This window comes from Delphinapterus leucas, chromosome 7 (assembly GCF_059928025.1).
Source record: "Delphinapterus leucas isolate spDelLeu-1000000601 "Yukka" chromosome 7, BTC_Dleu_Yukka2, whole genome shotgun sequence".
Taxonomy (NCBI): domain Eukaryota; kingdom Metazoa; phylum Chordata; class Mammalia; order Artiodactyla; family Monodontidae; genus Delphinapterus; species Delphinapterus leucas.
In genome coordinates this window covers 51,485,268-51,499,567 of record NC_143135.1, presented here as the reverse complement: position 1 = coordinate 51,499,567, position 14,300 = coordinate 51,485,268, and the positions used below count along the sequence as shown (strand labels likewise).

Genomic DNA, 14,300 nt, shown 5'->3' with positions numbered 1-14,300 from the left:
AGTACATTACAGTTTGCAGGCTGGAAGTCAGGCCCTGCCAAGTATTGCGACCTGGGTGAGTCACTGTCCCTCCCTAAGACTCTGTTTTCCCCTCTGCAACCTAAGCACTAAAATGCATGGATCCTCAGCCATAGAAAGGAATGAAGTGCTGACACATGCTCCAACATGGATGAACTTGGAAAACACTGCTAAGTCAGAGGCCAGTCACAAAAGGTCACATATTGTGTGGTTCTATTTATACAAAATGTTCAGAATCAGCAAATCTGTAGAGACAAAGTAGATTAGTGATTGCCTGGGGTTGTGGGGAGGGGAGAAAGGAAGTGACACTGTTGATGTGTACGGGGATATTGGGGAGGGTAATGAAAGTGTTCTAAAACTGATGGTTGCATAACTGTGAATACGCTAAAAACCGTTGAATCGTACCAGTTATATAGGTAAATTGTATGGTATGGGAATTATATCTCAATAAAGCTATTTAAAAAAAAAAAAACTTAGACTCCTAATTGTACCTACCTCATAGTGTTGTGAGAGATAGAAATGATGTATGTAAAGTTTCTAGCACGTGGTAGGCACCAAGAAGTGAGTTATCATCGTTGTTACTATTAAGAGGAGGCCCAGGAGAGCCCTGCCCAGACTATCATGGAAGCCTTGACCTTTGGACTCTCAAAAGTGACAAGTCCAAACCCCCCACCCCATATATACCCTCATCACCCGAGGAAGCACTTCTTTAATCAGCTGGAAAGGGCTAGTTTAAAGAACCCCAAGTCAAGGGAGCTGAAGCAGATCTGGAACTCCAAGCTTCCCCCTCACCTCCCTGCCCCTCACCAGCCGCCTCTGGTCAAGTGACCAGGCTGTCAACTAGCTTCTCCAGGATAAGGTTTCAGGTCAGCCAGAGTGTATAAAGACAGGTGCCAAGCCAGAGGCTGCAGGGACGACAGCAAATGACAGAGGGGTGATCAGGTCCCTGCTGCCACCTCCTGGGATGGAGCCCTGAGGAGCCTTCAAGAGACCCTATGCTTCCCCCACTTTGGCTGGACTCACAGGTAAGACCCTACTCTCTACCCCACCTTCCTCCTCCAAGTTCTCCCCTCGCAGCAGCCTACGGAGAGCAGCCAGGAGCTGTCAGGGGTCGCTAACCATAGCAGGACAGAGCCGGGAGAGGTTGAGTCAAGATGAGGGAACGGCAGCCCTGATGAGGGCACTATGGCGGGGCTGGGACTCCACCCCAGCTCCTGTGTCACTCACCCAGGACTCACTTCCCCCTTGCCCTGCTGGCTGCCTCTGCTGTGATTTTGCAAATCCCCATAGATAAAGAGGTGGCTTTCTCCTTAGTCTGACCCAGAGTCCCCAGGATTCCCCCAGAGCATAAATCCCTTTCCCCATGAGGCCCCCTCTCCTGAGTAGGGGGGCCACCCCGGCTCTGCTCAGACAGCTTCCTCAGTGGGGATGCAGTAGAGGCTTTGCCAGGAGGGTGGAGTCAGGCAGCGTATCTCAGAAAAGGGGCTTCTGATCCCTGCTTCAGAGCCACCACAGAGAACTTGTTTCTAATGCAGATTCCCAGACCCCAGCTCAGACCTGAATCTCCGGGGCTGAGGGCCAAGAAATCCACTCTGTAAACAAGCAGCTCAGGGATCCTGAGCTCTCCCTGAAGTCTCAGACTGGGTGGTGGAACAGGAACAGGTGCTAGACAGACCTGGGCTCTAATTCCAGCTCCATCCCATTAGCCTTACGATTAGCTGAAGCCCTGGAAGCCCCAGGGCCCTTGTTTATGAGGACAATCATAGCAGCTACCTTGTATGCCGTATAAAGGGGTTGAACTAGTCAATGCCTGTAAGCCCTCAGCACGGTGCCTGGTGCAGGAAGCACTCGGCAGATGTTAATGGGGCACCACGACTCTGCGCGTGCAGGCTGAAATGTCCCATCCCTCACGTGCCCCAGCAGAGCACAGGAAGGAGGGTCTGCTCTACGCTTCACCTTTGCCAGTGGGAAAGTTCTGCTGGCTGCTAGGGCTCCCTGGGTACCAATTCAGGAGGCTGGAGTAAAGGGGGAAGGAGGTTAAGGAGCACTGGCCTCAGGGCCCCTGCCTGTGCCCACCATTGTGGCCTCCCCCCTGCCCTGCCCCCACTTGACCAGTGAAAGTCTAGAGCCCGCCGCACCTGAGTCCACTCCACCCTCCCGTGGGGGGCTTGGGACGGCCTCTGGAATAGGCTCCAGCTTCACCCTTGGCCGCTGCTCTTGACCAAGTTCAGGCTCCAACACCTCTTGCTGCACCATCCCTTCAGCCTCACTTGTCTCTGAGCCTCCAGTCCATCCTTGACACCTGCACCAGCCTGATCCAAACACAGGTCTGATGGTGTCATTTCTCACCTTGAAAACACCAACCAGTCCCCATTCTCGCTAAGTACAGCTGTGGCATTTGAGGCCCTCCACCAAAGAACACTGTGGACATCTCAGACCTTGTTGCCCATTTCCTCACCTCAGCAAGTGGGGTCCCTTGGTCAACTGGTCCTCCCTGGACCCCGCTGGCCCTGGGCCGTCCCTGTACCAGGCTGCACAGAGAACCAAGATAAGTAGCCCCAGTCCCTGCTTTGGGACACCCCCCCCCCCATCTAGGCAGGAAACCATTGCAGTTAATGAGTTAATTCTAGGGACTTCCCTACGGTCCAGTGGTTAAGACTCCACGCTTCCACTGCAGGCGGCACAGGTTCGATCCCTGGTTGGGCAACTAAGATCCCGCATGCCGCGCAGCGTGGCCAAAAAAAAAACAAAAAAACAGAGCTAATCCTAAAGAAGGTGTGGGACAGAGGCAGTTGAGGACAAAGGAGGTTCAGAAGGGAAGCCGTGCCTGATGGTTCAGCCCCTCTGGCCAGAGGACACAGGCGGCCCCTGGGAGACGGACCCAGCCCATGAGGCAAAGCCCACCAAGTGCTCCCTGCAGGGCCTGGCCCATCGCAAACACTCCACGCCAGGGGCCAATGGCAGGGAATGCACTGAGTCACACAGCCCTGGGCGGGATCCCACCTCTGCTCCTCAGTTCCTAACTCTGAAAGTGGAATTAAAATACCTAACTTGCAGGATTCTTCTATTAGAGCCTGGGTGGCCACCAAGGTTTTGAAAAAGGGACACTTGTACAACCAGCAGGAGACACTAGAGAACACACCTCCCAAGGGCCTCCCTGCCCTGAGAGTCGGGCCCTCACATTCCTGAAGCCGAGGTTCCCAGCAGCACAGCTTCTGTCAGAGGAGGGGAAAGGCCAGGGCTTTAGGGAAGAGAGGCTGACAGGATGCAGGCACTGGCAGCTGTTCCCACACACAACCAGGCACTTTCATTCCAACCCCACACGGAGGAGCCAGAGCCTCCCTGCCGGGGACTGAGCCTGCCTGGCAGCTGCTGGGCTTCTGCAGGGCGAAGGGGAAGGAGGACAGTGTTCCCCCCGCACGCCTGCAGTGCTGTCCCCTCAGCCAGGCTCAGCTCCACGCCAGCCTCCCAAGGGGCCAGATCCTCCTTGGACCTTCTCAGGGAGGCAACACAGAAAGGCAGGCAGACGGGCTGTGGGAGGAGCACTGCAGGGGGAGCCTGAGGCCTGACTGCGTGCCATGCGCTGGTCTCAGCCTCTCTGGGCACATTTTCTTCCTCTGCCAAACTGGACACCGATGCCCACCCACCCAGCCCTCCTCCCCAAGCTCTTGTTCTATGTGCTTAGCACTTGATTCCCCAGAGAGGTGTTTTGTATGCAATTTAAAGGGCTTTGAATGCCCTCAACAAAAAAGCAAGATGGTGGATATCCACACTACCACATCCACTGGGGCCCCTGAGTGGAATGAACGGTGAAGGGGGCCTTATTGCCACCACAAGAACCTGGTTGGAGCTCTGTGAATTTGAGGAAGTCTCTTTCCATCTTAAGCCTCTCTTTTCTCACCTGTAAAATGGATTTAAATGCTGTCCTGCCCTCTTTCCAGGGCTGTTTCAAGCCTAGTAGGCTCTGACACTGGTGGCTGGTAACACTGAGCAAGCCAACATCTCTGAGCCTCCATTTGCTCAAACGCAGGGAGAGGAAGGGGGAGCCTACCTCTCAGGAAAGTTGTGAGAATTCAGTGAAATTGTGTGTAAAGCTCCACCGCAAGAGCCTCATGCCCCATAGCCATTCCCTCCTCCTACCCTAAGCGGTGCCCTGGACTCTCGCACAAGCGCACGCCCTTCCCTGCACCTGGAACCCCCCTCCCACTTCTCCAGCTGCTGAAATTTTGCCCACCTTTCAAGGCCCTCCTCCCACCCCCCACCATGAAACTGTCCTAATTCTACCTCACAAACAAGAGAGAGGGTTTCTCCCTCCTTGGGGTCCCTTCTTGATGGTTCCTTCCTTCCAACATTGATCCAGCCCATCTTGCACTGCAGTTACGCCCCCACAAGACTCCTTGAGAGTTCCCCACGGGCAGGTCACACAGACTGTTTTTACTCATCTCCAGATTTCCTGGAGCGCCAAGCACAGAACTTAGCATGAGCTGGGTCTTAGGGAGGTCCATAGGCCACGACAAGGACTTTGGACTTTGTTCTGAATAACCAGGCGGGGCGGGGGTGGTTGGAGAGCTTTAAAACAGGGGAGTGACATGATCTGAATTATGCTTGGACACTAGGTTAGGTCCCCATCCAGAAAATCTCCTCCTGCATTTGCTGTCCAGGCCTAACATTCCAGAATCGGTGCACAATTCCCTTTATGACTCAGTAACTTCAAAATGCATACAATCCTTATATGTAAGCTATATCTCAATTTTTAAAGTTTTAAAAATAAAAGTAAAATGTTAAGTGCAACTTCATGCCGGGAGAGATCAAAATAAAAGCACCCCCTTCCCCGGGGCAGGATTCAAAAGTTGTCCCTCCACACTATGACCCAGGCTTCCAGACTGGGATCCAGTGGCTGGTGAGCTCCCATCTCAACCCATCCTCCATCTCACCTCCTTCGTTCCCTTTGGATAATTCTACACCTATCTGTGTTCCTGAATGTAAGCTCCTTGGGGGCAAGGGCCAAACATGATTCATTCCATATCTTTCCTCCCCTAGTACCTGCCATAGTGTTCAAGAAATAGCTGATCATTAAGATAGTCACTTACACCTTAGCATGAATTAGAAACATCAGCTCCTTCTTAAGAACAGAATTTTCTAGGGAAAGGCGACAGCAAGCATAAGAGTCCAGGGAGCCATGTGGGTTGAAGAGACAGGACAGGGAGAACCAGAGTTGTAGACCACAGTCCTGAAAGAAGCCTCAAGTGGTCACCCCTATCTTTTGGAATCCATTTCACCACTGGTGAATAGGTAATATATCATTCCCATTTACCCAAGAGAGGTTAAATAATGTATCTAATGTCCCTCACCCATTAGTAAGCCATGAAGACAGGGCAGGAACTCAGGTTTCCTCACCACAGGACCAGAGTTTTTCTATTACCATAGAGAAGGGGGCACACAGTCAGCCCACTTAACAGCTAACTCTATGGGACTGGCCCTGGCTCCAGGGGTGACAATGCTGAAGGGTCCAGGATCCCAGCACACTGGGGGGCGCCGAGTGTGTGAGTTGGGGTGCCCATGGGCATGAACTGCCAAGAGATGGCATCAGCACCAAAGGCCTGTGCCCGCTTCCCAAGGTAACCAAGGCTAAACCAGGACCCTCATGTACACATGCCCCTGGTCCACCAGCAGTAAGATGGGTGCAGGCACAAGTGCACCCCTGGGGGCAGGGAGGGGGCACAGTCCCCCTCAGAGCCCTGGGGAGGCCGAGCAGCAGAGGGGCCCAGGGTCAGTCACCGCCCCCCCACCCCGTCCCTCCACAGCAGAACACCAGCCCGGGAGTCCTACAGTGTTGGGAGGAAACATCTCTAGTCACAGGCTAAATATCTTTGGTGACAGAGAAGCAATCACAGGCTGAGAAGGACTGTGTTTGTTTTAAGTAAAGAAGAGTACATTCAGGCAGGCTTGGAGGAAACAACAACTACAACCCCTCATCCAAGATGGCTAGCAGTTTAACTGAGCCATGAGGCACATTTATTTTGTTGATTTGGGATGGCAGGGCCTAAAGCGATGAGACTTGGCAGGCTCTCTCTCCATACACCTCAGGGAGCAGGCCTTTCGCAGGAAGCAGCCTGAGGCTGGGGAAGGAGAACGGGGTTGGGGGGTTGCCTGTCCCTGCCTGAGCCTTTATACAGTGAAGACCCACCTCCAACCGGGAGGGGAGAGGGGTCAGGGTGAAGATGGCAAGACATAAGGGAGGAAAGTGACCTGTTCTTTTAAGTCAAATCCACACAGCTAAGCACAGCCATGCACAGGCTTTTCCCTTATAAACACCCTCCTGATGCTGAGGGGGGCCTGAGGACGGACCCAGAGGGCATGGGCTCTATCCCCTCCTCTGGCCTGTCTCCTGCAGCCTCCTGCATGCACTGAAGCCCAGGGCTGTGCAGCAGCCTCTCTCCTTGGACGTCCGCTGGGCCCTGGAGGGACCGGGCAGAGCCCCTGGGACCATGGTTGGACTGAAGCCTTCAGAGGTGCCTCCCACAACGGCTGTGAAGTTCCTGGGGGCGGGCGCAGCGGCCTGCTTCGCTGACCTCCTCACCTTTCCACTGGACACGGCCAAGGTCCGCCTGCAGGTAGGCGCCCTTTGGCCGAGGGTCATTACTCCCATCAGCGGAGGGGCTGAGTTCTCCACCGGGGCACCTGCAGTGTCTGCCCGCTCGCTCTTCCTCACAGCGGACCCTGAGCAGGCCACTCACCCCACTGCCCACAACCCTGCCTCGCCACCTCCCCATCACCATCACCCAAGACCAAAAGATCTTAATTCCTTGGCAGGACATGCCAGGGCCCTTCATGGCCTTGCCCTACTTTGTAAGCCAAAAAGTGAGAAGTAGAAGTAAGGAATTACTGGGTGAGCTTGGGCAAGCCACTGACAATTTGTACCAAGAAAAACAATCCACGCTGTTCTCCCTGAGGATCCAACACCACACTGTGTACAACAGTTTGTGGGCTGGAAACTGCTACACAAAACTGTCATTTTTACCGGGATGTGATGCTGTGATCATGCTTTTCCAAGGTCCAGCCCCAAGCAGGCCCCCCTGCACACAGCCCCATCCACCCCCCACCCAGCCCCTCACACCGCTGTGGGGTGTCCCTCAGATCCAGGGGGAGAACCAGGCGGCCCGGAGCGCGCAGTACCGCGGGGTGCTGGGCACCATCCTGACCATGGTGCGCACCGAGGGCCCCCGCAGCCCCTACAAAGGGCTGGTCGCCGGCCTGCAGCGCCAGATGAGCTTCGCCTCCGTCCGCATCGGCCTCTATGACTCCGTCAAGCAGTTCTACACCCCCAAGGGATCGGACCGTGAGTGCTGAGGGGGTGGGCGGAAGCAGAATCTAGGCTGTGGGTCAGAAGACCAGGGCAGTGCAGACTCAGAGGCAGAGCTGGGGCGTGAGAAGTTGGTAACATGCTCATGAGAAGACTCTGAGCCTCCGTTAAGGAGGCTCTGGAACCTTGGCCCAAGAGAGGGAGGCATCGAGCAGGGGAAGCCCCCAGAGATCAGCATCAGGCCCAGAGAGGTGCTGGGTGGCGGAACACTGGCCCACTCACTCTCCTCCTCTCCAGACTGCAGCATCACTACCCGGATTTTGGCGGGCTGCACCACCGGGGCCATGGCAGTGACCTGTGCCCAGCCCACGGATGTGGTGAAGATCCGATTTCAGGCCAGCGTGCACGCTGGGCCCGGGAGCAATAGGAAGTACAGCGGGACAATGGATGCCTACAGGACCATCGCCAGGGAGGAAGGGGTTCGGGGCCTGTGGAAAGGTAGGTCTGGACTCCAGGTTCAGGGGGTCTTGGGCAGTGATTTCCCTACCCTAGGGCTGGAGCAGGGAACTGGGCAAGGGGGCAGCCCAGCACGTGTATTTCAGCGACTCTAAAGAAACATCCCAACCATTGCAACATCCCAGCTGACCCGCCACCCTGCCCCAAATTCAGTTCAGTTTGCCAACTCTTCACCACGTGCAGGACTGTGAGGGAGAGAGAAATGAATAGAAGACATCCTCGTGGCTCTCACGGTCACACAGAGGAGAGGGGACATGTCAAGGAGCAGCTACTCCACAGGGCAGGATGTGCTGGGTTCACGCGCAGGGGCAGGGCCGGAGGCAGGAGAGGCCATGCGGGCTGGGGGTTGGGGGGAGGTGACGCACAATCCAGGCCTCACAGGCTGAGCCGGCTCAGCAGAGAGTGAGGGAAGGGCCTCCGAAGCAGAGGCCGACGAGGACGACTGCAGGGCACGGAGAGGAAACAGAGGCCACTGGGGGAAGCAGCCATGAGGAGGGGGCTTCCTTGGGAACAAGGCTTTAGGGTTCCCTACGTGTCTGAGTGGTGGCCACCTTGACAAATGCTGTTGTCTCTCCCACATGTGGCTGGGGCTCACGTGAATCTTGCAGAGGAAACAGTGACCCAGTGAAGGTTAAAGGCATGACACCTGGGTCACAGCCTCACTTGCTGTGTGCCTTCCTGGAGCCCAGCCCTCATCTGTGAAACCGGGGCGGTGGGGGGGGGGGGTCTTGACGCTCTCCAAGGGCCCTGCCAGGGCTACATCCTGTCACTGTTCCAAGAGCCTAGCCTCCCGCTTCCAAAGAAAGGCTTCCTTTTCTGCCTCTAGCCAGGTCTCAGGGAGGCATATTTTAATTTTGATAGATATTGCAGATTATCCTCTGAACTGTGGCCCAAACAAATACAAGAGGGCCTCTCTGTTTTTTGTCTCTAAGATGGACATGGATAACGTGAGAGTTTTTAAACATCAGAAAGGAAAGTATGGAATCTGCCCACCTGAGGTGGGCTCCTCTGAGACCCCTGGAATGGGGCACCATGTCCCCCCAACTGGGGCCTGTGGCCTTGCAGCCAGGGGTTCCATTTCTCCTCTTCCCCACTCATCAGCCCCACCCCCTCCCTGACAGGAACTCTGCCCAACATCACGAGGAATGCCATCATCAACTGTGCTGAGATGGTGACCTACGACATCATCAAGGAGAAGCTGCTAAACTACCACCTGCTCACCGGTGAGGCCCTGGGCTCCAGGCAGACGGCCCTCCCATAGCAGAGAGGGAACCCGGGACACCAGAGAGTGGGCACCACCCACAGGCAACTGGGCTTCAGAAGGAGTAGAGGGAGGCGCAGTGCCCAGCAAAAAGTGCCCAGCACATCATCATGATGAGTAGGAAAGAACCCTGGACAGGAGGCCCGAGACCTGGCTTCCAGCCCCGTGCCACCTCTCCCCATGCACCTTTAAGCAAGGGTCACATTCTCTGACTACAGTTTCCTCCAACTAGGTGGTTGGACTGGATTACCTTCCAACCCTGGGACAGCCCAGTTCTGTTTTACGAGTCCTTACCAAGAGCTCCGCCCTGGGCACTGTGAGAGATTTGGAAAACACTATCCTTACACTCAGGGAGTTCACAGTTTCATGAGGGACAAACAGTGGACACATATGAAACAGAAAGCAAGGGCACGCCTCGTCTCACAGCCCAACATTTGCTCTTCCCTAACCTGCGACAGACAACTTCCCCTGCCACTTCGTCTCTGCCTTTGGAGCTGGCTTCTGTGCCACAGTGGTGGCCTCCCCAGTGGACGTGGTGAAGACCCGGTATATGAACTCACCCCCAGGCCAGTACCGCAGCCCCTTCGACTGTATGCTGAAGATGGTGACCCAGGAGGGCCCCACAGCCTTCTATAAGGGGTGAGCCTCCCCTCCTGCTGCCAGTACTCCCTCCTAGAGAAGCAGGCCTCCCTCCCCAGCTCCCTTCCTTCCCGCCATGTGGATTGTGTCTACCATGGGTCCACCTGGAAACACACTGGTGAACAGCACAGGTGTAAATGCCACAAAGGACAAGTATAAAGACCTACGGAAATGATTTTTAGAAAGAGTGGACCAGGTCTGATTTGGAGAGTCAGGGAGGCTTATCTGAGAAAAAGGTTTCTAGGCATAGGTCAAAGTGCCATCCGCAAACGTCCTGGGCAGGGGAGGAGGAGGGAAAGGTGGTTGGTAATCCTGAGACTTTTCCCTGACCCACCGCCATCACTGTGGATCACCACAGTCGGCAGCCCTAGTGCCCAATGTGCTTCATGTTTTCTTGCTTCTCTGCCTTGGCATTTACTGTTCCCTCTGCGTGGAATGCCTTTCCTGAGCCATCCACATGCTCTACATCTTAGCTGTCCTTCAAGACTAGTTCAAATGCCACCTCCTCCCTAACACTCTCAGGTGTAAACTTTCCCCCTCTGTGAACTTCAGTGATACTTCCTCCACACCACTTTTATGGGATCTACCACTTCCTACTTTGTATCAATATTATAGTATTTGTAAGTTTAAATTATCCCCCATGCTAGAGTGCAGGCTCCTTGCAGCCAAGGACTGTGGCTTATACAGTTGACCCTTGAACAATGCAAGGGTTAGGGGCATGGACCCCATGCAGTTGAAAATACGTGGACAATTTATAGTCGGCCCTCCATACATGAGGTTCCTCCATTGCCATGGTTCCTCCATATCCCTGGTTCCACATCCACAGATTCAACCAACCACGGATCCAACCAACCGCAGATCATACAGTACTGTAGTATTTAATATTGCAAAAAGATCTGTGTATAAGTGGACCCTCACGGTTCAAACCTGTGTTGTTCAAGGGTCAACTGTATACATCTTCCATATCCCAGAGTCCCCAGCACCAAGGCAGCACTCTATAGTCATTAACAATCATCATGACTGCTAAGTCCCTAAGTATGAGGCCTTTTGCTAAGCACTTCACAAATACTATCTCACCCCCCTGAACTGGGCCATGTTCTCCACATTTACTGGGGAAGAGACCGAGGCTCAGAAAGGTCATGGAACTTGTCCCAGCTCACAAAGTTTGAACGGCAGAGCCACGGCTCAAACACTGACCATCAGATACCACCCACATCGTCCATCCCACGCTAAGCTCTTTGCTTGGCCCTCTTACCTCCACCACTGAGGATAGTTTTCTGGCACCCAGCGTTAGATTGGGCCCAACAAGCAACCATGTTCTCGACCCTGGGATGACGTCACAAAACTGAGTTCCAGCTGACAGTTCTTTTCCTGTAAGTGCCGCCATCATTTCACTCTTCAGCTGTAGCCACTTGTCTCGGTTTGTACTTTCACTTGGCAAACATTCACTGAGCATCTTGCGGGTGCTGGGCCCTGTGCTATGCGCTGTACCTTAACTCATTTAATCCTTTCGACAACTCCGTGCGGTAGGTGTTGCTGTCCTCATGTTACAGATAAGTAAGCTGAGGCTGAGAAAGATTAAGTTCAAGAAGCTGGTCAAGCTAGGATGTGAATCCAGGTCTAACGCCAGAGTTCACATTCGTTGTCCCCGTGCTATACGCCCTGTGAGGGGCCCAGGCTGAGGGTTCAGGAGAGACCTTGGTGGGAGGTTCTGGTGCCCAAGCTGAGTCCCACGGAGCCAAGAGCGAACAGCCCGGCAAGGAGAGAAGGAGATATTCCAAGCAGAAGGAGCAACATGGGCAAAGGTGTGGGAGGAAGCGTCTGGCAGGAGCTGAGAGGACCAGGAGGGGATTAGCAGAGAGAGAGGCTGAAGAAGAGGCAGGGGCCGGGCCGCTCCCTGAGTCTGCGAAGCACAGCCGAGGGGGGCTATCGCCCAGCCGCGCTACCTACCGCAGGACTGGCAGGCTCTCCGGAGAGTAACTAAATTTGGTGTCACGTTGTTTTTGCCCCTCCAGCTGGAGGCCGAGGTCTCCGCAGGGGTGGCCACTCAGGTTGTAAATGAGCCCAGAAATACCCAGCAGCAGAATGGAGTCAGGTGGTTTTAACTGAGCTACTTAACCTCGGTTTCTGAAGAGAAAGAACTGGCAACAATCATAGCTACCTGATAGAACCGTGAGAATTAACTGCCTGACACAGTAACACGGCTCAAAATGTTAGTTTTCTTTCCTTTCCCAACTCCAGCTTCTGCCTAAATTCCTTCAGTAGAGAAGAAACTGACTGAACAATCTCAGAAAATGCTTGTGACTAACAGAAGGCTAGTCCTTTGGCACCAGCACCGAGTGGTGAGAGCACATAGATCCATGTGGGACTCCAGTCCACCCACCTGACCATGTGGTTGTTTCTCTCATCAGATTTACACCCTCATTTTTGCGTTTGGGAGCCTGGAACGTGGTGATGTTCGTCACCTACGAGCAACTGAAACGGGCCTTGATGAAAGTCCAGATGCTACGGGAATCTCCATTTTGACTAAGACAAGGCCACTTGGTACTTAACTAGGACAAAACCAGTTAAGGGTGGAATAAAGCAGCGGGTCCACACACACAAGGACATAGACCCACACATGTTTACAGAACTGTTTACTTTCTGCTGACTCAAGAAACAGAAGAGGAGGAAGGACTGTGGTCTTCAGTGCTTTGTCTTAAGAACACCTTTGTTTTGCACTGACAACATGGAAAATAAATTACATTAATTTGTGAAACCCATCAGGTTGGATGCCTAACATTTAGGCAAGGAAAAACAAAACAGATCCATTTGGATAAAACGGAAGTTTGCAAACTTACGTCCCCTGAAAAATCTGATTAGACGATGAATTATAAACAGGAAAGGGACAGGAGTGGCATGCGATTCACTTGGAAATCAGCCGAGTCTACAGGGGCACCGCCAAAGCAACACAAAGCTTTTGACTGCAGCCTTCGGTTAGCCATGCATCATCAGCTATATTTGTAGTGTGCCTGCTGTGTAAAACCCACCGGGATTCCAGGAAACGTGAGAAGAAAAGAAAACCTAGAACCTGTGCCAAAGGAGCACTGCTGAGCCAGTGTGAGGCTTAGACCCATAAATGTTTGCTGATGACACTGGAGAATCAAGAGGGCAGCCTCAGTCTCTTTCCTGTAAAATGGGAGCAATAATCCCTTTCCTCCTACCTCACTTGGGGTGTTTATGAGGATCAAGTGAGAAGGTAGGCAAGAAAGCACATTATAAAAGCAAAAGCTCTGTAAAAATGTAAATAGAAGGACCATGCCTTGGGAAAGATTTTGTAGGTCAGTGAGGAAGTGCCAGGGAAGAAGTTTTTGAAGGACACAGTTGTCTAGAGGTGAGACCAAAGGAACCAGGGGTTTGGGGGCCAGGGGTGACAGAGAACGATGTGCAGCTGTGGGAGCCCCCCACTCCGTGCTGGACTGTGAGGCACCTTGAAGGGTGTGGAGTTTGGGGACAAAGAGATAAATACTGAGCTGAGAGCCTAAAGTACCAGGAATCAGAATTTTTGGAAAATTACTATGACTCAATAAAGGAATTCACACCTTGAGTGTGGGAATGAGAATAGCCACTTTTCTGCCTTCTCTTTCTTGGATGGAATCACCCTTTCTCGCTTCAGGCTTCCTGTGTGTCAGCGCTGGGCCACACCTGGCCCACACACATACACTGCCTTCTGCCCTTCTGCAGGCTGGCTGCTCTGTCGTTTAGGGGTTCGGCACCTCCATATGTAAAAGGCAGGCTTGAACCAGATAACCTCCTTCTGAACTTAACTGGCCGTATTTCACATTGATAATTGGGACCCAGAATGCCAGACTTTCTGCTTCTTAGCAGCCTGTGTGGCTCTGATGACAGAACTGGGTTCAAACCACAGACACACACACATACACACACACACAACTATTAGCAACCTAACCATGGGGAATCCTTGCACCTCAGAGTCCTACAGAGAAGTGGGAATGACAATCCTCACTTTGCAGGAGGTGTTCAGTGATGTCATCCTTCCTTCCCTACTCTGACTCCTCTGCACCCTGGGGAAAAACGAACATCCACTTTCCGAAATCAGCACTTTCCTAAATCTAAATCATAATTTTTGAGCATCTACATATACGAAGTGGAAAGTCCAAGCAAAAGCAAAAAAATAAAAATTATTTTGATTTAATGTCTGGTTCAGCTTTCAAATAAAAGCTATATTTAAAACTTTCTCTTTCTTTTGACTTGACGGCATGTGCAAATCATTTTTAAACACTTGGTCTTGATTTGTAAGTTCCTAGAGGCCAAGGACTATGCCTTCCATGAGTTTCTATGTAGCAATATTAACCCATCATCTATCCAGAGCATACTATTCAGATGATGCTGCTGAAAGAGAGGGGATAAATGCTTCTGAGAGATATTTTGATTGAGATCAGAAGCCTAGTGACCTCCAACTTCAGGCTTTTGGGAGAGGGAAAACAAGATTGGTGGGAGGTCTTCTGAGGTTTTTCTGGGCAAAATACTAGATCTCTTTCCCCACTTCTTAAAGGCAAAGGT

General features: G+C 52.9%; 1 protein-coding gene and 1 long non-coding RNA gene across 2 annotated transcripts in view; one reads left to right on the top strand and one right to left on the bottom strand.

The window, feature by feature from the left end:
- LOC149748738 (uncharacterized) overlaps positions 1-14,300 on the bottom strand; it is a 58,892-nt gene that overhangs the window by 21,272 nt on the left and 23,320 nt on the right. The window lies entirely within an intron of this gene.
- Positions 6,492-13,907, top strand: UCP3 (uncoupling protein 3). Its single transcript, XM_022593791.2, has 6 exons — positions 6,492-6,632; positions 7,156-7,357; positions 7,619-7,819; positions 8,959-9,060; positions 9,557-9,737; positions 12,149-13,907. Exons 1-6 carry the CDS (start codon positions 6,507-6,509, stop codon positions 12,261-12,263), a joined length of 927 nt encoding a protein of 308 aa, XP_022449499.2. The 5' UTR covers positions 6,492-6,506; the 3' UTR covers positions 12,264-13,907.

Excerpts from the sequence above, each read along its gene's own strand:
- UCP3 (XM_022593791.2), top strand. The coding sequence starts at position 6,507 with ATGGTTGGACTGAAGCCTTCAGAGGTGCCTCCCACAACGGCTGTGAAG. Across the intron at positions 7,820-8,958 it reads GGTTCGGGGCCTGTGGAAAG|GAACTCTGCCCAACATCACG; the intron begins GTAGGTCTGGAC and ends CCTCCCTGACAG. Across the intron at positions 9,061-9,556 it reads AAACTACCACCTGCTCACCG|ACAACTTCCCCTGCCACTTC; the intron begins GTGAGGCCCTGG and ends AACCTGCGACAG.